Below are 25,158 nucleotides of genomic sequence, written 5' to 3' on the forward strand. Positions count from 1 at the left end.
TTTTGTGCACTAAGAGTGCGTTTGGATTGGGCGTTTTCGCCCAATCCTGCGTCTGCGTTTTTAATTTTTTTTTTTTTTTTTTTTTTCACGCGTTTTGGGTTTGCGGCTACTGTTCATGCACTGTTCAATGAACAGTAGCCGCAAACTTTGACTTTTCAAATTTTTTTGGACCAATCACAGCACATCGTGTACTGTTCACGGACCCACAAATTTCACTTTTCAGCAACTTTTTCATTAAAAATGGGTCCCACGATATTATTCACACATTTAAAAATTATTTCGCTACAGTGTTTTTCAGTTTTCAGTTTCAGTTTTCAGTTTTCAGCTGTATCCAAACGGACCCTAAGTATAACATTTTCGTTATTACGACCACAACTTATATTATCAGATTTATGAAACATGTCTTTGTTTGCTATATTATTTTCAAAAAAGGAATTATAGAGCAATTCAAATTCTACAAAAACGTTTAAGACTGTTAAGTTTGTCATAGGGCTGAAGTTATTGTGAAAGTTTTTCCTCAATTTGCAGTTCTTTCAATCTTTCTGAGATATTCATAATTCCTTTCCCCAGCCAAAACTAATCCGCAAACAGAAAAACCATACTTTCAATAACACATTTTAAATGGCCCAACTGGCCCAAATAAGAGTTGCAATTCGAATTCGGCCCAAGTAAGCCTTTCTAACCGCTAGTGGGAACCTGTTGCCGCCCATTCGTTAATTCAAACTTCAAAGTTTCAAACTTTCAATCTATTTGCTTTGTCGATTCGTCCCTCTTTCCTCATAAAGTCACATCTTCTTCTTCACGGGCTCCTCAGTTTTTAAACAATTCAAATTCCCCTACACCTTGTTTGTGACTCTTTGCAATGGATCATAATTCTACTCCATATCCAGGTACCATTTTGTTTCAATTTATTTTTCTCATTTCACAACTTCTTCTTTTTTAATACTAAATCAAACATTTTTTTCTTCACAAAATCAGGAAAATCTCGTCCCATAAAACCAAAATTTAACCGAACTGCAACAAAAGCTCTTAACAAAGAACCTCCTCAAATTTCAAGGTAATAACTTACCCTCTCTTTTTTTTCATGAATTTAGTTTAAAAACATAATGTTACACTCTCTGTTTTCAGGCAAAGGCGGGTCTTTGGAACAGTCCGCAACACAAACGTACCTGTAAAAACTGTAACCGAAAAACCTATAATCAAACCCATAAGTAGGATTGCTCAAAAGCAACCTAAATCGACCCAAACCACTCTGCCAACAACTGATACAGCCACGGAACCCGTAACAGAGGCTGTGGAACAGAGTACTCCTGAAAAAACAATACCACCCAAGTTGAAGAAAAAAAGTGTTTCCTTTCCAGAAGAAGTTGAAGAAAAAGATGCGAAGAATTTGGAGGCAAACAATGTGGTTTTGCCGAAGACTCCAGTGGGGCCGCGGTCTTTGACGAGGGCTAAGAGTCCAGGCACGCCATACCACAGTGCTGAGAATTGTAGCAAATGCCGGTTCGATAGGCTCGAGACTTCGTCGTATTGGCTCAGTCAGATCAAATTGGCGGAGTCTGTGGGCAAGCATTTTGTTTCGGCTGCTTTCTTTGGACTTGCCTTTGAATCCAAAGCTGAGGTTTGGTGTTTCACTTTTTCTTTTAAAATTTTGTTTTGTCTTTGCAAGCTTATGCTTTTTTATAATTTTAGTTGCCAATTTTCCATGTTATATTGTAAGAAAACAATAAATCTGGAATGTAAGAATGTTCAGGTAATCAACCGTTTAAAAAGTCCGAAAATTTAAAATTTAAAACTAAGAATGTAATGTAAGCCTAATTAGAATATTTTCAGTCCCATTTGGATAGTTTTGATAGTATTGAATAGGCCTATTTCAGGATCTCACGTACTTGATACATTATCATTTCTCTTAGTGTGAGATACACAGTAAGAAATAATAGAGGATACATATATCCGATACATGAAACAATTAATTATTATTTGCAAACTGATTGAACATTGCAATAATCAATTTGTTATCATTGCGCAATAATCAATTTGTTATCATTGCTTGACAAGAAGTACTTGTATATATATGTATAGCTGTTAATTTTTGGCTTGTAAATGATAGCCTATTAGGAGCCTCCGTGTTGAGCTGAAGCGGTATTTGGTACGACACGGGTATCTATCTGAGCAGACAGAGTGGAGAGAAGTCTCTGTTAGCTATGGATTATTGAAGGATAGAAGCAACACAGGAGAGGTGGATTCAGGTGTTGAACAATCTGGTACATGGGAACCCACTGGTAATGAGCTCGATCAAGAACAGACCAAGGAACATTTTGTTGAGGAGACTGAAAGTAAAACAAATTGACTGGTAATGTTTATAGAATCTGGAAATTTAAGGTTTTGGCATGTGTAATAGTAAATGCTTTTGGACTGACCTGTCTCGGTTCAGTTTCTGTATTGTATTTGTATCAAATATTTTATCAGGCAATTTGCATTTGGATTGGTATTCCAACCTTTTTTAATTAGACAGCAATATGACAACAATAAGTAGCAAGATAGAAATTTTCCTCGTGTATGATCTTCATTTATCTTCTTTTCTTGGTTAACAATTAGCAGCAAATTTATAGCCATAACAGATTAAGGAAAAAATAAAAAAAAAAAAGGTAAAATTTGGGGGCATTCCGAGAATTGAACTCGGGACCTCTCGCACCCTAAGCGAGAATCATACCACTAGACCAAATGCCCGTTACGTTTACTATTCAAAAATTGTTAAATAATGATACATTTGTATTTCGGGGAGTTGGAACCTCCTTGCGAACCCTTTCTCTCTTCAGGTGAACAACTTGCCGTGGTTTAGAGATGGTAACAGGGAAGAGTAAAAAATGAAGGTGTTTCAAACCTGCAGTCACTTCTTTAGGCACATCCTAACCATCATTTAGAAATCAAAGTTGCTGTAAAAGAAAAAAGAATACACAAAGAACTGTATCATGGAGATTAATGCAACTATGTATATAAGAGCATCTTCAATGACATTTAACTTTTATATATTTACTTTTTCAAATATACTTTCCAATAGATTCTCTATATTTTTCTCCATTTCATTTAAATATTATTTCTTTATTTTTTTATTTTTTTTTAACAATTACACATCTTCCAACATTTTTTTATTTAATATTGATTATTATAATAGGAAAAAAAAATTTTGAAGAATGAATAGTAAAAGCTATAGTGTTCTTTATTTGTAGAAAAGCATTGTAGCAAAATTAATCTAAAAAATGGAGATGGAGAATCTGTTGGAGTGTGAACAGTAGTATTTTTGCTCCAAAAAATAGATATAGAGCATCTATTGGAGATGCCCTAAGCATTTTGTTTGGAGTCTTGGTTGAGGGAAGAAACGATGGCCCTTGGCTATGAAAGGCTAATCGTGGTGGATGGTGGTCATTGGAGTATCAACAAAAAGGTGTTGAATCATTATTTGGATTTTGTAAAAAATAAAATTAAAAAAAAAAAAAAAAAAAAAAAAAAAACCTTTTTACTCTATTGGAGATGCTCTAAGCACTTTGTTTGGAGTCTTGGTTGAGGGAAGAAACAATGGCCCTTGGCTATGAAAGGCTTTAAATCGTGGTGGATGGTGATCATTGGAGTATCAACAAAAAGGTTTTGAATCATTATTTGGATTTTGTAAAAAATAAAATTTTAAAAAAAAAACTTTTTAAAAATAATTAAAAATTGTTAAGGATTATGGGGTAAAACAATGGAATAAACACAAAATTGAAAGGTTTAGAGGCACAAATTAATTGTTGTCTTCTTTTTCTTTTTCTTTTTCTTTTTCTTTTTTTATATAGGATAATTGTTGTCTTTAAAACAATATTAGCAATTTGACACCACAAAAAGTTATGCTGTCTATTTTACCACCCTACTTTACAAAACACCCAACATCAGTGGTTTTATTTTAGCATTCAACACAATAAAATAATATATCTATTACAATAAACAACCACCACAACCACCACCACCAACACAATAAAATAATAAGCAATGTAGTTCAAGAACAAAAAAATATGACTTTTGCTCCACGGATGCATAAGCCTTTTGTTCCACTTTTGTTATATTTAGTTGCTAAATTTAGCATTTTACCTATTTGCCTCTACCAATACTAATGCGTAAGATACAACTAAGTTAGAATTCTACTTGAATAATTCTGTGACCAGGCAATAATGGGGGAAAATGCCTCTTTTCCATTGTTTTTGGGGCAAAATCCGGCAGAAACAACACTTAAGGTAATTGTCTCACTCAAGCGGTTATCAAGTGAACATCAAACAAACACTCACCCAAGCTCGCTTGTACTCTCACTTGTCCTTGCTCAAGCAAGCTCATTGAAGTCCCAATACTTCAATTTTGCATGCCAATTATTGTATTCGATTTCCAGAATACATTTTGTGTTGCATGCTCAAGTGAGTCTATTCTTGCTCAAGCGAGCCACTGAAACTAGCATTGGCAGTATAAGAATTTTTGTTGAAATTTGGAGTGAGGCGGAGAAGAGAGAGAAATAAATGGTAGAAACATAATTATCGTAGTTTGATTTTAGAGATAAACATCTAGAACAAAAATGTTGGCGTGAGTGTGTGTGTTTCAACTTTCAAACACTTAAGCATTTTGCTTTGTGTCCCACATTGGTTAGGAGTGAGCTACCCTTGATGTTTATAACCAATCTTCCTTAAGTGACATCATAAGTAAGCAGACCAGATGATGGACTTGGGTTGTTACTATCACTCTTAGGCTTTATTATTTTTCCTTCCCTTTCCAAGCCATTTAGGTTTAGCCCATTGGCATTTAATGAGCTGTCCGTTAGGCACCAAATATGCACAATGACTGTCGGAGGTCTAGCCTATTAGAGCACTTCATTTTACACATTTTGACCAAAAAACATCCATATCAATGGGTGTAAAATTATGCATAAATGCACAAGAGTTACAATAACCATGTACATTTTGACCAAAAAAACACCCACATCAGTGGGTGTAAAATTGTTCATAAATGCACAAGAGCTACAGTAATCATGCACATTTTGACCAAAAAAACACCCACATCAGTGGGTGTAAAATTGTTCATAAATGCACAAGAGTTACAGTAACTGTGCAAATATTTTACTAATTTTTTCTCTCTCCTTCATCTCACTCTCTCATTTTCAGCTTCTCACTCTCACCTCTCTCTCTTTTTATCTCTGGTCCCTTACACTCACTTACCGATCAGTCCAGCAAGCCGCCACCAATGAATGATCAGTGCAGCAAGCCACCACCGACTAGTTTTGGATTTTCTGTTTGATCTTTTGTTTGATCAGTTTTGGATCACTCACCGTATGAATCACTCACCGATACGACCTTTTGTGTGATCACCTCTCTTTGTTTAATTTTTTGTTTGATCTTTTTAATTCTTTGTTTGATCAGTGGGTTTTAGGGTGATGGTGGCTGATGTTGATGCATGATGATGGTGGCTAGGTGGGTTGATGATGGTGGCTGGTTGAGTTGATGGTGGGTGTGGATTGATCGTTGATGATGGGTGTAGATGAATATTTTATTTGAATAAGAAATGTGTCATAAGTAAGTCAACCCGCATAACCTGTAATAGACACGTTTAATACACTAATTTATTTGTGTTAACCCGAAATGACCCACTTAACACAACCCATTTAACTCGTATAACAAATAAATATTTATTTCATTTTAGATTTGTCAAATACCATTTATATTCGACATATATTTTAAATTTAAAAAGAAAAGTGAGTAATTACAAAAACTTACAAGGGATATAATTAGAAATTGAAACTTTACAAACCCTAGATCTCTAAACCCTACAAACCCTAGATCTCTAAACCCTACAAACTCTAAATCTCTAAACCTTCTTATAAATATCTTCTTCTTTTTCTTTTTTCTTTTTTAATTTCAGTCGTACTACTCACTCTATTATCTTATAGTTTCACGCCCAATTCTCAAACTCAAAGTCTCAAACCAGTTATTACTCTCTCTCTCTCTCTCTCTCTCTCTCTCTCATGTTTATTTTTTCTACATAATACTTTTGTTCTATAAACTTTGAACCCATGTGCCGTTATTAATATATGAGATATATTAATTATTGATTTAGGTTGCGTTTGTTTTGTCTGAAAATGATTTCAGGAAATCATTTTACACCAGCTTATGTGTTTGGTAAGCACTGAAAACTGGGTCAAACGGAAATCAATTTCCGCGTTGACCGTAAAATAACCCTCCCAAGCCGGAAATGGATTTCAATTTCTATTTTACCTTCAAATGAATTCCAAGACTCAGAGACGAAAAGAAAGAGAGGGAGAGAGCAAGAAGAGAGAGCACAAGTGGATCGCCTAGCCAAGCTTCGACACCAATCACCGATCCCTCATCACCGCCCAGCCAAGATCCGGGATAAACACCCATCACCGATCCCTCATCTCAGCCCACCCCTCCCTCATCACCGATCCACAAACACCCAAAACCCACCTCTCCGATCGCTAGCCATGCACCGACGAGTACAGGTTGAGCTTCGCTCTTGACAATCGATCGCAGGCTGTGCTCCAACGTCACCACCATCTAGATCGGAGCCTTGCATCTCGTTCTCGTTGTCACCACCCAAGACTGATCTCGTCGCCACCGCTAAAGACCAATCTCTCTTTCCCAATCTATCTCTCTTTCCCTCAATCTTTCAATCTTTCTCTCTTTGATCTTTGATTTTTTTGTTGTTGTTGTGGTGGTGTGGGTGGTGGTGTTTTGGTGGTTTTTGTGTTGTGTGGTGGTGGATTTTCTGTGGGTGTTGATGTGTGGGTGGTGGTGGATTTTCTGATATAAAATTTGTTTGGAAGCTGAGAAAATAGCTAAGAAAATATGAAAAATTTGTAGGAAAATAGCATTTTCAGAATATTACCAAACACTGGAAATCGTTTTTCGGACTATTTTCCATTGCACACCCAAACGCCTGGATTTTAATTTCCTTATGGGAATTCATTTTCCCCTACATTCATTTTACACTCGGAATTCGATTTACATCGAACCAAACGCAGCCTAAGGCCACGGTTGTTGCTTTTTTCTTGTGCCATGTGTTTTTTTTTTTTTTTTGGTGTTTGTATTAGTGTTGGACACTATTTGCATATCTTGCAAGTGGATTTATTAAGTGGGTTTATAAACTAGATCTAATAGGAAATGCTTTTAAAGATTACAACAATGTGGATTGAATACTTGAAGTATATGCATTGCTTTTGGGATGTAAAAAAAATTATTTCTAGATGGATGTTGATGGGATAGCAAAAATTACCATCTCTAGTTCGTCCATAGGGGTTGTCCGTGAGCCAAAGGCCAAACATTCAGGAAGGTTGTCTATGGACAAAGGAGTCGTCCATAGGCAAAGCGCATGGACTACCACCTAACAATTAGGAAATTCTCAAGAATGGATTTACTCACATGTCTTGAGGATTCAAACCACGGTTCATCGTCACAAATTCCTCACAAATGCTTAACTTCCCTCAGCAGTTGTAACTTCTATAGCCGTTGAGGAAGTTATGTCAGAATTCACTAATTTCCACAAATCTTGGGGAAGTTAGTGAATCAATAACTACTCCAAGGTTCTCTATATAAAGACCGGTCAGTATCAAATCAAGGCAAGTTTTTTCCTAACATTACTCCCCAAAAGTTGGAACTTGATTTTCGAGAGAGAAACTTAGTCATCTCAGAGGACTTGGCCGGTTCACCCCGGTCGCCTTTTTGATAGTGTATTCATCCTTGCAGGCCTTCGCAACAACCATTAGCCCATCGAAGCCGAAGCATTCAGCCTACTAATTCTATGCAACATCAGATGTTATATTTAATATTATACAGGTTAAAATGGGTTGTGTTACATTCATGTTAACCCAACACGACTCGTTTATTAAGCATGTCAAATGGGTTGGGTCAGGTCAACCTGCCTTATTAACAGGTTGGGTTAGGGTTGAAGGATCATGGTACGATTATTAAATAGGTCGGGTTAGGGTTGAACCATTTAGTCAAATACCTCTACCTCGACACAACACAAACCCGATACGCTAACCCGAATTGACACCCCTAGCCATGATGAGTACTCCTCAATAATTTTGAATTCACGACAAGTAAAACGTCAACAAAGTCCGATCTTATGGTTTAATTACTTTGAATAACTTGATTAAGACATCTAAACCTCCACAAGAGGTTTTGTCGTTTTAAAATACGCTATCTCTCAGCTTTCCACTTATGGTAGATTCTTGAAAAATTGCTATAGAAATTTAGCATAAATGTTTTGTAGGGAATTAACCCGAAATTCCCAAACTTGTGAGAAAAAAAAAATAGAGAAAACACACGCCAAAAAAAAAAAATCACACACACAAGACAGTATTTACGTAATTCAGCAATTTACCTACGTCTACGAAGTTGTAAGGATTTCACTATTATCAAGGAAAAATACAAGTGCGGCAGTACAATTTTTTCTCTCTCAAAAACTACAACAACAAACTCTAATCACCAAAACAACGTTTTCTACATCCTGCGCATAGGATTCACAATGTGCTACAAAACGGATCAAAAAAATTTCGAGGACTAAGCCTCAAAAAATCTCCCATTAAAAACCACGCAACATTATTTCGGGTCATCAACCGGATCAAACACAACTAGGCTCCACAAAACCCAATATGTTGGCTGCATATATAATATAGAAAAAGTGGAAAACCATCACATATCCTTTCTACCCTAGATAAAGCTTAACCCAGTTGTGTATTGGGAATTTGGAAATGTTTTCCTCACATATGCTACTACAATTCAATATTGGATGGCTAAGCTATGTACACACGAAATGGGGTCAAGATCAAATTGTCCTTCGTAACTTCGTTTTATAAACCAACTATAGAACTATTGTATATAAGACCAAAAGTTTACTGCCTCCAAACCTTGAATAAGTTTCCCAGGTATTTGGATTTGTGGACAATAATTTAGTTATCATCTTGTCTTTCCCCAACTCTTCTAGTCCATCACGTATCGTTTTTCTAGTAAAAAATTACAATATACAAACCTTTTTCCAACACTTCTATCACAATTCACGACCAACGTTTACAGTCTGGCAGAATCACAAGAAATTAGAGTAATGCAATTTGAAAATGGAAGCCATAATAGAATATGTCAATTTGATGCATGGCTACGATGACCCAAGTTAAATCTGGTGGCTAATAATTTTTTTACTCCCATGCATTTTTAGAAACTTCGTTTGGGATTTAAGACGTGCGCTAATGACATCAACTCAGATTAATGGAATTGAATAAACGGAAATTAACCAAGTCAAGAATATCTTTGGGAGATGTGTCATGCATGCAAAATTGAGATACAGAAATATATTTCTTTTTTTCCAATTGGGCATACAAGAAACACATTGACGTGTCTCCAGAATTATAATTATAGTAATAACAACAACCAATAATAATGATGATAATAACTCCCTTAAATGTCTAAGATTATCGTATGGGATAATCTTAGAACAGTGTAGGAGGCAGTAACTTGCATATGTGGTACCAAATAAAAATTTTGATGATTAAGTGTCATATTTCTATGTATTGACATATTAAAAATTAAAACGTATTTTACATTTATTTGAGTCTTAGTTTAGCGTGTTCAAGAAGTACAACTGATGAAGAATAAAAATGAGTCATCATCCAAGCTGCTCATCTAAAGGGATCGTCTACATAATGTCATCGTCCATAGTAATCCATGTTCAACACGTTATTTTAGCTTCCTTTATCATATTTGGAGTTTATCTCCCCAAGTCCACTACTTCCGAATGTGGGAGTGAATTTTCTAAAAATCGCTCTCACTCACCCCACTGAGACAACACGTCTCCTATGAGAAAAGTGGCACAAAACAAGGAGATCCACTCAAGTTCTCCTATATAATAGTGAGACTTCATCAAATCAAATGTTTAAAATTCTAGGACAATTGATGTATATAAACATTATCTATTAAAACATTTAAAAAAAGGGGGGTAATTTTTTTATAATTTAAGGAAATTAATCATAACCTGGGTAAACCCAAAGAGTAAAGAAGTTTATCACAATCTTTTTGAAAGCGAGTTTATCACAATCTTAAACATTGATTTATATAGTAAAAAGTACCAGAAAATTGGAATCAAATTGAATAAAGATGGAGAAAACAATAAAATTGAAAAACTGTGGTCAAAACTCAAAAGTGCTTATCGATCGGTACTCTAACGAATTGGCATCAGCACTCTAGGACAAGTGCATAAGATTTTTCTTTTCTTTTTTCTCTAATCCTTTTTATGTGATTTTTCTAATTTCCCTTAGAGATAAGGTTTAATCATCTAAAAGTCACGTCCTTTAAAAGAAACTCTTAGAAATTTTATCTGGAACTTCAATAGAGGAAGAGACCTCTCTTCCATTACGTCTACTGAAAATTTTGTCAAAGTAACACTCAAAAACATTTTTCAAACCCGTGAAATTCTCAAGAAAAAAACATTCATATCACTGTGATTATATACAAATAATAATTTTAATGGTTAGAAAAATCAAAATATTGTTACATATACTAGCTGTTACAAGGCTCCACCGTAGGTGTTTGGAGCGGTGGTTGACAACGTTTTAGGAGTATCGAAGACAGCCAGTGTAGCAAGCGGTTGCTATTTTTGCACTCCAACAAAAAATCACACCAGTTAATATGTGTGTAGGTTTCAATTTAAAAACTATTTATGAAAAAATGATGCCATCCCTTTTTCTTTTTTCTTTTTTTTTTTAAATCTGATATTAAAACGATGCCATTTTGGACTTGAAAAAAACAAACCTCGAACAACGTCATTTTAACTTGTAAGTCACTAAGCTTTATACGACGTCGTTTCAATTTGAACCATTAATTTAGATTTATATATATAGATCAAACATTCACCGTCTCTTTCTCCATTCAGCCTCCCTGAAACAAGTCTCTCTTTCCATCACTTGCTATCAACTTCCTCTGCCATTCGATGCCATTGTTCTCAGAGTTACCCTCTTTCCTCTCTTCTCTTTGTCACAGCTATTCTTAGGTAGTTTCTAAAGAAGGTTTTTAGGCTCAATACCTACTATGCTCCTCCTTGCAATGCTTTCTACTAGGTTTGCTTGTGTATTCTCCTTGCAATACTTTCTACTAGGTTTGCTTGTGTATTCTGTTTTCAATGGTTTTATTTTATCTTTTAAGGGTTGGATTTTGTTTTTTATTTATTTATTATTATTTGTGATTTGAAATGGGATCTTTTTTAGAGAAATACTGTGAATTTGTTTTTCTTGTTTGGAATAATTGAGTTTTTTAATGATTATGACATGGTTGGGGGGTGTTAATTGCATTGTGTTTAGTTCTTGAGAAAATAAAGAAATAACCGATCTAATTGCACCAAACCAGTACGGTACACCACACCTTGTGTTAACCGATTCTCACCCCTCCACAAGTAAGGTGCGCAATCAAGCATGACGAATAATTGCTCCTATAACTGCAACGTAGAACCCCCTCTACCAAAACCAGCCCCATCGCAAGCCCTAATTAAAAAAAAGTAAAAGGTTAGGGAGTAAAAAAATTATGCAAATATTTTAAACATTAAAAGTCAAAGAAGGTTTTTATGCTCAATACCTACTATGCTCCTCCTGGCAATGCTTTCTACTAGGCTTGCTTGTGTATTCTGTTTTCAATGGTTTTATTTTATCTTTTAAAGGTTGGATTTATTTATTTATTTATTATTATTTGTGATTTGAAATGGGATCTTTTTTAGAGAAATATTGTGATTTTTTTTTTGTGTGTGTGTGTGGAATATTTGAGACTTTTAATGATTATGACATGGTTTGGGGGTGTTAATTGCATTGTGTTTAGTTCTTGAGAAAAAAGAGAAATAACCGATCTAATTGCACCAAACCAGTACGGTACACCATACCTTGTGTTGCCTGATTCTCACCTATCCACAAGTAAGGTGCGTGAACAAGCATGAAGAATAATTGCTCCTATAACTGCAGTGTAGAACCCCTCTACCAAAACCAGCCCCATCACAAGCCCTAATTAAAATAAGGGAAATGCTAACGAGTGCCCTTAGGGCACTAATTAATAATCCATTTAAAGAAAGTTTCTTACGCTAAATAAAAAAAAAAAAAAAGTAATTAATATTTTGACAGTTTTTTTCATTTTCCATAAAAGTGGTATCAAAATTTTCCTAAAATTGATTATTAACTAGTGCCCTAAGGGTACTCGTTAGCATTTTCCTTAAAACAAAGTAAAAGGTTAGGGAGTAAAAAAATTATGAAAATATTTTAAACATTAAAAGTCAAAGTTCACTTTAAAAAAATTAAAATCAAAATACTGACCCAACCATCATTTAATTTATTTTAGTCTTTTATAAAATACTAGTTAGGGCAGCACGTGCTAGCCATGAAAAAAAAAAGTAGTGATTAAGATCAATTCTAAATTTTATTTGTATCACAAAATAAAGATATAAATCATTTGATTTTTAAAATACATAGAGATTTACATTAATCAAAATAGACATTAATTTTAAGAATTTTGATAATTATGTCATAAAAAGTTAATCTCATTCGTATAAGACCGTGACGGATCCCAGTCCAATATTTTATTATTTTATTTTAACCTATAACTTACATCTCAATAGTCGTGAATATATTGTAATAACAACAATATGTCACGACATTTTTTGTTGTGCTAGATCTCGGTATGATATTTTATTATTTTATTTTATTGTATTTTGACTCATAAGGAATTGACACATGCGTCACAACATTTTCACAATATCTCTATGTATACATTGTACTTAATTACAATGTAAATTTATATTGTAGACATAATAAAATTGGCAAATTTTGTACACATTTACAAAATTTGTACAATATTTACCATTTTTTGTGCAAATGTGTATAACATTAACCACTTTTGTGTATTTAATTACAATGTAAAATTGCATTGTAAGTACAATGTGAACTTACATTATAAGTACAAAGTAAACATATAAAGATCTTTAAAAAAAAAAAAAACAAAAACAAAAACAAAAACAAAAAGTGCACCTCACTAATTGAATAAACCCAAAAAAGTCTAATGTTTTTATATATTTAATAGAAATAGATATGCCAACTTACATATATATTTAAAAGGGGAAAAAAAACACAAACCGATAACGGGGAAAAAAAAAAAAACTTTAGGCATAGTAGAAATTAATGTTAAAATATTACAGACTTAGCATTTTTTTTATTTGATCTATAAAAAACTAAGATCTCAATAATTGTGAAAATATTGTGATAACAATACGTGTTGTAACATTTTCTCAAAACATTTATTTTTAGTTGTGGTTGGTCACAATCTCATATTTTATTATTTTATTTCGACTTGTAAAAAATTGACACGTCAATAATTGTAAAAATATTGTGAAATTTATTGTGTCAGTATAACAATATATATATATATATATATATATATACCAGCTTACATAAATATTTAAAAGAAAAAAAAAAAAACACTTTAGGCACTGTATCTACCGTGCCAATTGAATAAACCAAAAGCACTGCACAATAAGTGCTGTAACATTTTCTCAAAACATTTATTTTTAGTTGTGGTTGGTCACAGCCTCATATTTTATTATTTTATTTCGACTCGTAAGAAATTGACACGTCAATAATTGTGAAAATATTGTGAAATTTTTTATGTTAGTATAACAATATATATATATATATATCAGCTTACATAAATATCTAAAAAATAAAAATAAAAATAAAAAAACCAATTACTAAAAAAAAAAGAAAAAAAAAAAACTCAGTTGAATAAAGTAAAAGCACTGCACAATAAGTGTTGTAACATTTTTTCAAAATATTTATTTTTAATTGTGGTTGGTTACAATATATATACCAGGTTACATAAATATTTAAAAGAAAAAGAAAAAGAGAAGAAAAGAAGGAAAAAAAAAAAAAAAAAAAGGCACTGTAGCTACAGTGCTAGTTAACTAAACCAAAAGCATTGTAAATACAGTGCATACACGCATTGGCGATAAAACAAAAGCACTGCACAATAAGTATTGTAACATTTTCTCAAAACATTTATTTTTAGTTGTAGTTCGTCACAGTCTCATATTTCATTATTTTATTTTGACTTGTAAAAAATTCACATGTCAATAATTGTGAAATTTATTGTGTCAGTATAACAATATATATATATATCAACTTACATAAATATTTAAAAGAAAAAAAAAACACACACACACACCGATTAATGTAGCTTTTACACATTTATCTAACAAGTGTCACAACATTTTCACAAAACATTTACTTTCAATTGGGGTTGGTCACAGTTTCATATTTTATTATTTTATTTTAACTTATAAGAAATTGACACCTCAATAATTATAAAAATATTGTGAAATTTGTTATGTTAGAATAACAATATATATAAAAAAAAAATAAAAAATAAAAAAAAATAAAAAAACAAACAAACAAACAAACGGAAGACCAAAAAAAAAAAAGTGGCTCGCCAAAACTGCACTGTAAATGAACAGTGCAATACGTTATGTGAACAGTGGCTAAACACTGTCGCGATATAGCGGCTTTTTATATGGTTAATAGATGGGCGTGAAGAATCAGCTCGACAGATGTCATGTATGTGGCCAAATACTACTCTACTTTCTCTGTCTGCCACCCTTTCCCAAAGGAGAGGAAAACTTCTTGTACACCCCTATAGTAACGTGTATGGGCGGAGCTTTTTCTGTGAAATTTTTATTAAGATTTTGGTTGAAGTGATGTTGGGATACTAGTATAAAAAATTTTATTATGTATTAATACGTTATTAATCACAAAAAATAATTTAATCATTTATTATGTTATTTAAGTGATATTAACCAAATTCTTGACACATTAATTTATAAATTGTGAAATAAATTTTATAGTAGCTCTAATATTTTCTTTTGTATGATAAATTTATAACTATTAAGAGTTTTGTAGTTAATCTTATGTTTCTAATGGAAACATTGAGTAATCAAATTTTGGTCATCGCAGCATGGCCTTGGCCGCCCCACGTACACGCTGACATGCCCAAATAACCTTATTTTGAGCATGTTGGCATAGCCGTCCGTTACTATCTATGAGCTATATTTAAAATTAAAAATAAAATATATAGTCCCCAACTGCTAACCTCAGTTGATTCAAACTTCTATAGAAGGTAAGACCTCCCCCTAAGGCAGGTTGTACATCAAGATGGCCAAAGTCAAAGCAGCATTGAAGGGTTAAACGCTAAACACCTCTTCAAACTTTCATTCTAGACTTCTTTGGTCTTTGGTAGTGTTATATATTTTCATTCACAAATTCCAGTGTCTAGTCTTTATTGATTTCTCATCCCAGCTGATACTCATCAACAAGCTCTCACGAAGAAACGTAGAGAAGAAATTAAACATGGCTTCCGAGGGAGAAAGCACTTCTCCATCTCTACAAGACACACCTGTTTGGGCTTTGGCAATCGTTTGCTTTATCTTCATCTACCTCTCGATCTTTATCGAGTACTTGATCCATCTTCTTTCCAATGTAAGTAAACCAAAATTAACTATTGATTTACACAAGGGAATAGTACATAACATGGTCTGCAATTTGATTGATGAACTTTCTTGCTTTTAAGTTCATAAATGCTAAGTCAAAGGTTGTTGATTACTTGATTATTAACTATGGTTTAATTTATTGGTGCAGTTGCTCAAAAGACACCGAAAGACTTCTTTGTTTGAAGCTGTGGAGAAGCTTAAATCAGGTAGGTTTCTAAATTATACAATTTAATCAGTCTGTGTATAAGTGTCCGATTGATTTATTTATATACTTGGTTTTATTTTGGTGTTGTTGCAGTGTTGATGTTCTTGGGGTTCATGTCTCTTATATTAGCCGTAACTCAAAGATACATTGCCAAAATCTGCATACCCATCAATCTTGCAAACTCAATGCTTCCTTGCCGTAAAAGTGCATCAATAGAAACTACTAAAGCAGTGGGATTTTCTCACATAGGGATTGGCACATTTGAACATTCATTGCAGGCAAAAGATGCTTTTGGGGATATTCCATGGCTAGAAAGAAGATTGGCAGAAGCTGATACTACTACTAGTACTAGCACTAGCAATTCTGATTATTGTGGTTCTCAAGTATGTTCTATCAATCTTAATTATTTATGACATTTTTCATAATTATTGAAATAATTTTATTCTGATTCGTGCATAATAAAATTGGTGTCACCTATGATATTTTTCTAATGGCAATATATCATGTTAGTAATTATGAAAATATGGTGTGTAACATTACTTTTTTTTTTTTTTCATTATTAATTGTGATTGGTTTGCAGGGAAAGACATCTTTTATATCCCAAGAAGGGATCCTTCAGCTCAATAATTTCATCTTTGTGTTAGCGATCATGCAGATTGTCTATAGTTTTCTGACCATGGCTTTAGGAAGGGCCAAGGTATGCCTACTCTTTTGCAATTTAATTTTGAGGCAAATTGCATGTTTACTTTTGAATATTTTAGTGAAAGTTGTTATCAATTATAAGCAATCCTTTATTAGAAATAAGAAATTAGTTTTATTTGGTCATTATCTTTGTAGAAAAGATGTATGCACAAGAAATACAATTAGTATTTTTTTTCATTAGGAATAACAATCCTTTAAATTTTTGCTATTAATTTCCTTTTTGAGCAATCTTTGGTGGAAATCTCAACCTCAAACCCAGTTAATTTGAATACAAGATCTTAGAGTTTTTTTAAATAAAAAAATAATTAAGTGTAAAACAGCTGCCCCCCTCGTTGGCTCTAATTATATGCAAGTCAATGCACGCAATACATAATGGACTACGGTAAATTTGCAAAGGCAAAATATTAGGTATAAAATATTAAATTTGTTCTTGTACTCAGGTCACAGATAAAATAAAGATCAGTTGAAACAATTGAAGGAGAGAATAGTTGAAATCGTACTGGCCGTTTTTGTGAGCATTAGATGAATTTGGACAAAATATTCAAGGATGGCATCCTTATTTGTTATTCTAATTAAGATTTCAGTAGTGCATCATAATATATGCTACATTTCAGAGATTTAAGAAGAGTTTGTAAACATCATTATAATCTATACAAAACTGAAGTTGTTTTACTTTATAAAATTGTGCCACGTCAACTTTTGAGAGTTTATCATTTTAGTTTACACATCATTATACCATTATTTTTTTAATTAAATTTATATTATATTCTATCTATATTCAAACCTCCCATTAGAATTTTTAATATATATAATTCTATATAAAAACACAATCATAATGAATGCATAATACTAAAATATAAAATTCCATATACAAACTTAATTGTAAAAAATCTCTATTTAAAAATAAACACGTATGATCAAATTTCATATTTAGACTAAGGGTGGTAATCTGTGTTCGCGGATCGAGTTCGTATTGTGTTAACCCATGAGTATTTAGCTATATAGGTTGATATGAACCCGACCTATTTAGTGAACGTGTCAAGAATTTTCAATTCTAAAACAACCTATTTATTAGAAAAGTTGACCCAACACGACACGTTTAACCTGTTTAATAATTTGTTTGATTAATAAGTCATACCTGACCTGAATAACTTGTTATCAATTATCATATATCTAAAATTAAAATGCAATTATAACCATATATATATATATATATAGTAATAAACACATAATTACAACCATAAATTAAGCAATAATAACAAAAGCTAATACTTTTATAAGCTAAATGAGTCAAACAGGTTCATATGTTAAACATAAACACAACCTGTTTATTAAACAGGTTAGTCGTGTTGACCCGAATGAAAAATATAGGGCACAATTTTGTTGAGTTAAAGTCAATTTATGAAATAATTTTTTTTTCTTAAGAACTTTATTGTATTTACTCTTTAGCTTGGCCCCCTTGGAAAATATTGATGGCTTTGCCACTGAACGTCACTTATCTTTTCAGGTATAAAATTCCATTGAAGGTTGAAAAATGACATAATTTCTTAGACTATCACACAAAAAAGTCATAAAAAATTAATATAATATTATTAAAGTCCCACACTCAATAACTTTCCTATACATAGTATAAGTTAGCGACTAGTTATGAATTGTAATACACTTTAATAATGGGAGAAAATGATTTGTATTCGGACCACAAATTTAAAGTAGTTGCATACTTGCTATATTCAAAATGCATACTTGCATGTGTTTTTCACTTTTTCTTTATATATAATTGGACTTTTTCTTCACATACCTAAACTTTCTTTTAATTTAAAAATAAATAAAAAATTGTGAGTAAACTCTTTAAAGCACTATGCACAGTTGCCTACAAAAAGGCTACACAACAACTTTTAGCCACAGTTAATGGTGTACGTTTGGTCATAAATTCATTTGTCAAAACAAAATAACCAAGGTGACACCATTTTTTTCCTCAAAAAAAAAGGTGACACCATTTCCATTTTTTAATTTATAAGTTTATTCTAAAATAAAGTTATCTTTATTATCTCACTAAGAAAAATAACATTATATAACTCATTGATATAAATATTTTTTACCAGCAATACACACTCTCTCTCTCAAAATTAACTTCAATAATTAAGAAGCTTGATATAAAACCTAGATGTAAATAGTTTTTTGTTTTCCTTTTCTTTTTTTTTCTTTTTTTTCTTTTTGGTCCTCTAATTTGGCCATTGGAATTGGAGGAATGTTAATAGATGAGGCGCTGGGAAGCTTGGGAGAAAGAAACTCAGACAGTTGAATACCGAGTAGCAAATGGTGAGATTATGTTACAGTATTCTACCCATTTTGAGAGAATTTTTTCCTTTTAGCCACTTTGATTTTCTAGCACATCAATGAAAAAGGACTTAAAAATATATTAAATTTCTTTTTAATCGAAAATTGAGAAAGAAAGAATATCATCCACAAATATTAAAAAAAAATCATAATTACAACGTGTCTTCTACTTCTTACTTCTTAGCTTCCTCTTTAACTTGGTTCATACTTTCGCTGGTCTGCTCCATTTTCATAATTGTAGACTTGTACGTAGTCTTTAATTCGTAAAAAAAAGTTTAATGTGTTAGGCAGTTAGCTACTACGTAGAATGGTTTCTCAAAAAAAAAAAAACTACTACGTAGAATACTAAAAATATAAATAAAATTGTAGTCAATGAATTTTAAATAATGCAACTTGGAAATGCTCAGATTATTTTTTGTTGCTGAAACGGTTGGGTTTTCTTCCATTTCCCATTGTTTTTTTCTTCTAGGTAGAATACTCTGAGTATGTAATTAATCAAACATGACTTTTGTTTATAAACGTACAAGCTTTCAATTATATATGCTTTGTGGACAACAGGAAAATCCTTCATATATAAAAATAAAAATTAATGATAATATAAAAAAAAATCCTAATATTTTAATTTTATATATATATATATATATATAATTTAAAAAAAAAAATAAACACTCACCTCTTTGATATAAGTCAAATTCACTTGTGCTGATATATTAATAAATATACTAGAATTACACTACCCAATTATAAGTCAATAACTATCTTCTTAATAGAACATTTTCTTCTGCTGCAGCCATGTTCTATTGTGCAGAAATCTACAAAAATTTGACATAGAAAATTAGAAACGTTTTGCATACGCACCTAAAAAAAGGTCAGGAAACTAATAACCTTGTGGACCAACAGGTCCTGCATTAGTTCTCAGCATAAACATTTTGCATACGCACATTAAGTCAAATTTTTAAGTCCTAACATTTTGCTAAGTCAAATTTTTAAGTCCTAACATATCAAAGACCTCGAAAACTCCAACTTCTGAAAGACCTAAAAAGACAAAAATTATTTTTATCTAGAAATGGAGATCTATATTAATATTAAAATATAATGAAATATATACTTATATACACAAAAATAGTTCAGCACATTATAAAAATAAAAATAAAAAACAAAGAGTATAGTCATTTTTGTCCCAAAGTAGATCAAAATACATTGAGTCTAGACGAGGCCATTGCTATAACCCAGAATCCTTTCAGGACAGATTTCCATGTTTTTGAAGAGTCATGTTGTTTGGTCAAATGAAGAAAATAATTCGTGTAAAAATTAAGATAAATAGCATGATTGCCCAACCCTAGCCCATAAAGAATGTGGATATTGCCACAAATTCTGCCATGCTAATTAAATCGATGGCAATGATGGTCGCAAATGCCATCACAGTCATTGTGAGATTTTTTTGTGGTCATAAAAGAACCTCAATGAAAAATAAAATGTTTGAAAAAAATTTACTAGGTTAGTAAAAATGTCAGATCTTATTTGCAATTTTTATTTTCTGATGACATATTTTTAAACTCAGCATATGCTTGGTATTCTCCTTTTTTTTTGCTTTTATCCCATGCCAGTATAAGAATATGAATCATCATGCATGTCCACTATTTATCATTATTTCAATATGGCTAAATAAAGATTATTTGAGGGTTCACATTCTTTTACTATATACATGCAAGCTGATTCCACCATTTTTATTTATTTTATTTTTTTCACATCATGACTCTTTATTTAGATCCCGATCGATTTAGATTTACAAGACAAACAACCTTTGGGCGCCGACATATGAGTTCTTTTACAAGAATATCATTCCTTCTTTGGATTGTGAGTTCATTTTCTTTTCATAATTGTGATATACTTCCATTGTTGTCCTTCCCTCATGAATTTACACACGTAGCTCTAACAGTGTAATTTTTGTATATAAATTTGAATTGAACCAGAAATGCTTCTTCCGTCAATTCTTCAATTCAGTAGCCAGAGTTGACTACCTCACTCTACGCCATGGTTTTATCTCGGTTAGTTTCTCCTTCTATCTTTCTGAATTACAGTTTTCATCCTAGATACTCATTATTTAGGACTATAAATTAACTAAGTCGTTCATAAACAGTTTGTAATTTGTTCGATAAAAAACTCATTCATGTTTATTTGTTAATAAACAAGCCAAGTTTAATTGAACCTTGATTTTAGACTTGTTTGATAAATGACTCAAGCTCAAGCTAAAAAAATTATTTATGAACAAAGGGTCCAATAAAAAACAAGTCAGGTTTAGGTTCGTGGACATAGTAATAACTAATAAGCTTGATATGAACTTGGTAATAAGTTTATCATAGACTTGAAAAATAAACTCATATCTTACTAATCATTTAATTAATTGGAAGCTAGGACCACTCATTCAAAACAAAAGAACTTGATAATGTATTTGTGTTAGATCTCGAGTTCAAAAACTCAATATAAATCTTGAATTTGAGTTCAAGCTAGGCTTGACTAATGAATTAAGCCAAGCCAAGTTTAGTGTTTTGTACCTTTTGACGAGCTCAAGCTTAAGCATTGATTATATAGACTTGGTTTAAGCTTAAGTCAAATTTGAACATTCAATACTTAACAAAACTCGGCTCATTTATAGCCCTAATTATTATATTATATAATTCACAATTCTCAAAATCATGTTAAGATTATTTAGAATTGTGTAATTTCTTTACCAAGCTGCAATAAACAAAAGTGTCTTCAAGATGTTAGAATTTATAATAATAAAAAATTAGTAAACACAATATTTTAAACTACCTAGAAATTGGAATGTACTATTTTCAATTTCTGCCTTTTTCTTTCTTTATTTTTGGATGAATGAGATTCAATGTGTACACAATATACAAGAGCTTAGCTGCTTATGTCATTATTTTTATTTATTTATTTTTGGATAAAAAGCTAAGATGACACTAATATGGCTCTCTTCCACTGATTTTGTAGGCCCATTTGGCAGCAAATAACAACTACAATTTCCAAAAGTATATACAACGATCGCTGGAGGATGATTTCAAAGTTGTAGTGGGCATCAGGTTTTGAATTTATACACCCACTATAAAATTCGTTTGCCCAATTGATGATTGATATTCATCTTCCACTTTATATCAATAACTTTTTTTTTCCCTGCTTGCCAAGTCTAACAAATTTTTGTGAGTTTTAGCTAGTTGAATTAGTTATAAGGTGTTTTGTCATCAAATAAGAAATCTCGGATTCAAAACTCTGTTTATACCAAAACCAATTAATATTTTTATCCTGCTGATAAAAAAAAAAACCAAACGTATCTAAAAAATATAATAATAATAAGAATAAAAAAGTCCAGCAAACTTTGATATGCATGCTCAATAGACCCATCAAACCCCATTTAGTCCAAATCCAAAATAATGGGGCGATCCGCAGTAGGTAAATAAATTGTAGTTAGTTTGGGCTACTTTTCCATCCTAAATGGGATCCGTGGGCCTTGCTAGTTCACATCAAAATGAAGGATGGCCTGAAAGGGCCAACATGTAAGCATTGCTATGATATAAATCAGTTTGTATAATAGAAAAAGGAAATAAGACTATAGATATTTTATTTAATATAAATCAGTTTGTATAATAATAAAAAGAAATGAAGGGTATTCTTCAAACCATGACTTAGAGCATTCACATCTAATTATACATAATTTTTATATTTTGGACTAACAAAAAGTTTTCGTGTCTACTTTAGATAACAACTTTCACAACACACCTTACATTCCGTGTCTCATTTGCAATTATTTTAAAAAAATTTAGGTAAAATGTAGAACGAGTATGGATCAGTTGCAAACTGATCCCCTTGTATTATCAATTTTGTATTATTCCTCCTAAGATTTAAGAATTGTTCAAATTGACTCCTCTATCTCTAATTATTCATTCCATGTTATCCTTTTTGTATTTTTATTTATGCATTTTCATTTCGGTTGTTTAAGCTGAATTTTTATTTGTTTTTCGAATCAAACAAAACTTATATTTATTTTGTACTAAATAAATTTCATCTCCTATATTATTAGAGTAATACTACATACACAAAAAATTTAATAACATTTTTCATACATGTTGAGTTGGCACGTTTTTATTGGTTCCCATTCAAACCTACTATTGATTTCATTTTTTTACCGACCGCTCACAATCTGCCACATCAACCAAGTGTCAAATTTTTTGTCAAAATATTTATGTTTCTAGACTTTCTCATACTATTAACTATGCTTTTACTTTTCGATATCTATATTATCAAACTTAATTAACATATTTTTTAAACTATGTGAACAGCCCTGTAATGTGGTTTATCGTCGTCATTTTCATACTTGTGGATGTGTACGGTGAGCAAAGAGTTCTTGATTACTTTATATTTCTTTTTATCATATTATGTTCCATCTTTATAGTCAAATAACTTAATAAATTATATTCATAAATTAAAACAGGTTCGCATTTCTACCTCTGGGTATCATTTATCCCATTAATTGTAAGTATATTCAAAACTTGTAATGCAGTTTCTTATAGTTGTGACATCTTACAATGTTTTAACAGCCGATTTTCATGCATTGTAGACAGTGCTAACTCTTGGAACCAAACTCGAAGTAATTGTAGCGAAAATGGCTATTGAACTCAAAAATCAGACTCATGTAATCAAAGGAGCACCTATGGTGCAACCCAATGACAATCTCTTCTGGTTCAATCACCCAAAATTTGTCCTAACCCTTTTACATTTTACTTTGTTTATGGTAATATATTCCTCCTCATACTTAAATCAAAAAATGATAATTAATCTTCTTACTCTAGGTAAAATTGCTAAAATGAACTGACTGACTGTTATAATTTATCCTTCTTTTTCCAGAATGCATTTGAGATGTCTTTCTTTGCTTGGGTCACGGTACGGCTTCCTTTTGATCTTATTCTATTTGCATTGTATAAATATATAGTCAAGTAATTGTGCACTCATTTAACAAGTTCATCTTTCTTTTACTTTTCAGTTACAATATGGAATAAAGTCTTGCTACCATGAAAGCCTTGAAATTCTCATTATCCGGATGGTATTAGCGTACGTGAATTTCTTTCCCTCTTCTTTATTTTCCCATCACCACCATCCAAGAAATTTCTAAATACCATATTTCCAATTTTTCAATATCTTGTCCATATATTAACGAAGTAATAATTTCTTTATTTTCTTATCACCACCATCTAAGAAATTTCTAAGTACCATATTTCCAACGTAAAAATGATATTGCTCTAATTATAATGTGTCATGCCAACAATTTTAGTGTAAGATTTGTTGCGTGCCTAGCCTTATTGATTTAAATTTGTTCACTGAAATTAAGTTGTTTATTTTTTGAATTCTATCTCTAGGGTGATAGTTCAGGTCTTGTGCGGCTACATTATTCTTCCCCTCTATGCTCTTGTAACCCAGGTATTTATATGTGCATCTACATGTATGAATTCATGCATGCACATTCTTATTAGCTTATATATAAACTGGGCTATATATTGTTTGCACAGATGGGATCACAATTCAAAAGCGCGGCGCTAGAAGATCAAACAGTGCATGTTATAAAGAAATGGTATGCTGAATCGAGGGACAAGAAGAAACGAAAACAAGATCTTTCACAATATGGTCCAGATTATTTGTCTACTCCATCAAGCAGCAACAGAACCTTTGGTTCCCCCGATTTGTCTTCTCATCATCACATTCACCGGGTGCTAACATTCTCTGAGAATGTCACCCATGTTTCTAGCGAACTTGAAATTGTTGAAGAACATCAAGAAATTCACCAAGCCACAGACATGGATAGTTCAAATAATATGGCGCAAATAGAACTGACAGAGGTCACTAAAACTCAAAATTAGAGTTTAAAGAATGAAAGCCAACAAGATCAAGATGATTGCCTATTTAGAGGGTTGGGAGCGGGCTTTTTTGACCAAGTTCAGTTTATGTATGTACTAGCTCATCTGTTAATTATAAATATCCATAAAATAGCGTTGTATACTTAAAAATTTGAAAGTTGGTTACTGTTGTGCAAGAGGGCCTTCCATACAAGATTAATTGTGAAAAGTATTATTAGCTTTTATAAAAATAAAAAATAAAAAAATCTTTAACCAAATGAACAAGAGAATCTGATTAAAAAATTAAAAAACCTGTGTGGGACTGGGATTCCACACAAGTTAAGTTGTAAAAATTACTGCAAATTTTAGAAAGATCACTAAATAAATAATAGGAATGAAGAAAATCTAAATGAAACTCTTTTATGAGATAAAAATGAA

At 31.9% G+C, this 25,158-nt stretch overlaps 2 protein-coding genes and 1 non-coding gene across 3 annotated transcripts; 2 read left to right on the plus strand and 1 right to left on the minus strand.

The window, feature by feature from the left end:
• Nucleotides 1-732: 732 nt before the first annotated feature.
• LOC115988607 lies at nt 733-2,554 on the plus strand. The gene is made up of 4 exons (XM_031112208.1): nt 733-890; nt 979-1,057; nt 1,129-1,621; nt 2,111-2,554. The coding sequence occupies exons 1-4, from the start codon at nt 863-865 to the stop codon at nt 2,348-2,350; spliced, it is 840 nt and encodes a 279-aa protein (XP_030968068.1). The 5' UTR covers nt 733-862; the 3' UTR covers nt 2,351-2,554.
• Nucleotides 2,555-2,658: 104 nt separating this feature from the next.
• Nucleotides 2,659-2,730, minus strand: TRNAP-AGG. The gene has a single exon. It is a non-coding gene; the product is annotated as a tRNA-Pro (tRNA).
• Nucleotides 2,731-15,359: 12,629 nt separating this feature from the next.
• LOC115988676 (MLO-like protein 3) lies at nt 15,360-24,870 on the plus strand. Its single transcript, XM_031112309.1, has 15 exons — nt 15,360-15,577; nt 15,737-15,794; nt 15,887-16,176; nt 16,374-16,490; nt 18,754-18,814; nt 20,601-20,689; nt 20,806-20,880; nt 21,830-21,918; nt 23,173-23,222; nt 23,325-23,365; nt 23,451-23,624; nt 23,738-23,773; nt 23,874-23,941; nt 24,247-24,307; nt 24,397-24,870. The coding sequence occupies exons 1-15, from the start codon at nt 15,449-15,451 to the stop codon at nt 24,742-24,744; spliced, it is 1,686 nt and encodes a 561-aa protein (XP_030968169.1). The 5' UTR covers nt 15,360-15,448; the 3' UTR covers nt 24,745-24,870.
• The last annotated feature ends 288 nt before the right edge of the window (nt 24,871-25,158 follow it).

The sequence above is a fragment of the Quercus lobata genome, chromosome 1 (genome assembly GCF_001633185.2).
Source record: "Quercus lobata isolate SW786 chromosome 1, ValleyOak3.0 Primary Assembly, whole genome shotgun sequence".
NCBI lineage: Eukaryota > Viridiplantae > Streptophyta > Magnoliopsida > Fagales > Fagaceae > Quercus > Quercus lobata.

Coding starts and splice junctions, on each gene's coding strand:
- LOC115988607 (XM_031112208.1), top strand. CDS start 863: ATGGATCATAATTCTACTCCATATCCAG. Junction 891..978: donor TAATTCTACTCCATATCCAG/GTACCATTTTGT, acceptor TCACAAAATCAG/GAAAATCTCGTCCCATAAAA. Junction 1,622..2,110: donor CCTTTGAATCCAAAGCTGAG/GTTTGGTGTTTC, acceptor TGTAAATGATAG/CCTATTAGGAGCCTCCGTGT.
- LOC115988676 (XM_031112309.1), top strand. CDS start 15,449: ATGGCTTCCGAGGGAGAAAGCACTTCTCCATCTCTACAAGACACACCT. Junction 21,919..23,172: donor AAAGTTGTAGTGGGCATCAG/GTTTTGAATTTA, acceptor CTATGTGAACAG/CCCTGTAATGTGGTTTATCG. Junction 23,625..23,737: donor TACATTTTACTTTGTTTATG/GTAATATATTCC, acceptor TTCTTTTTCCAG/AATGCATTTGAGATGTCTTT.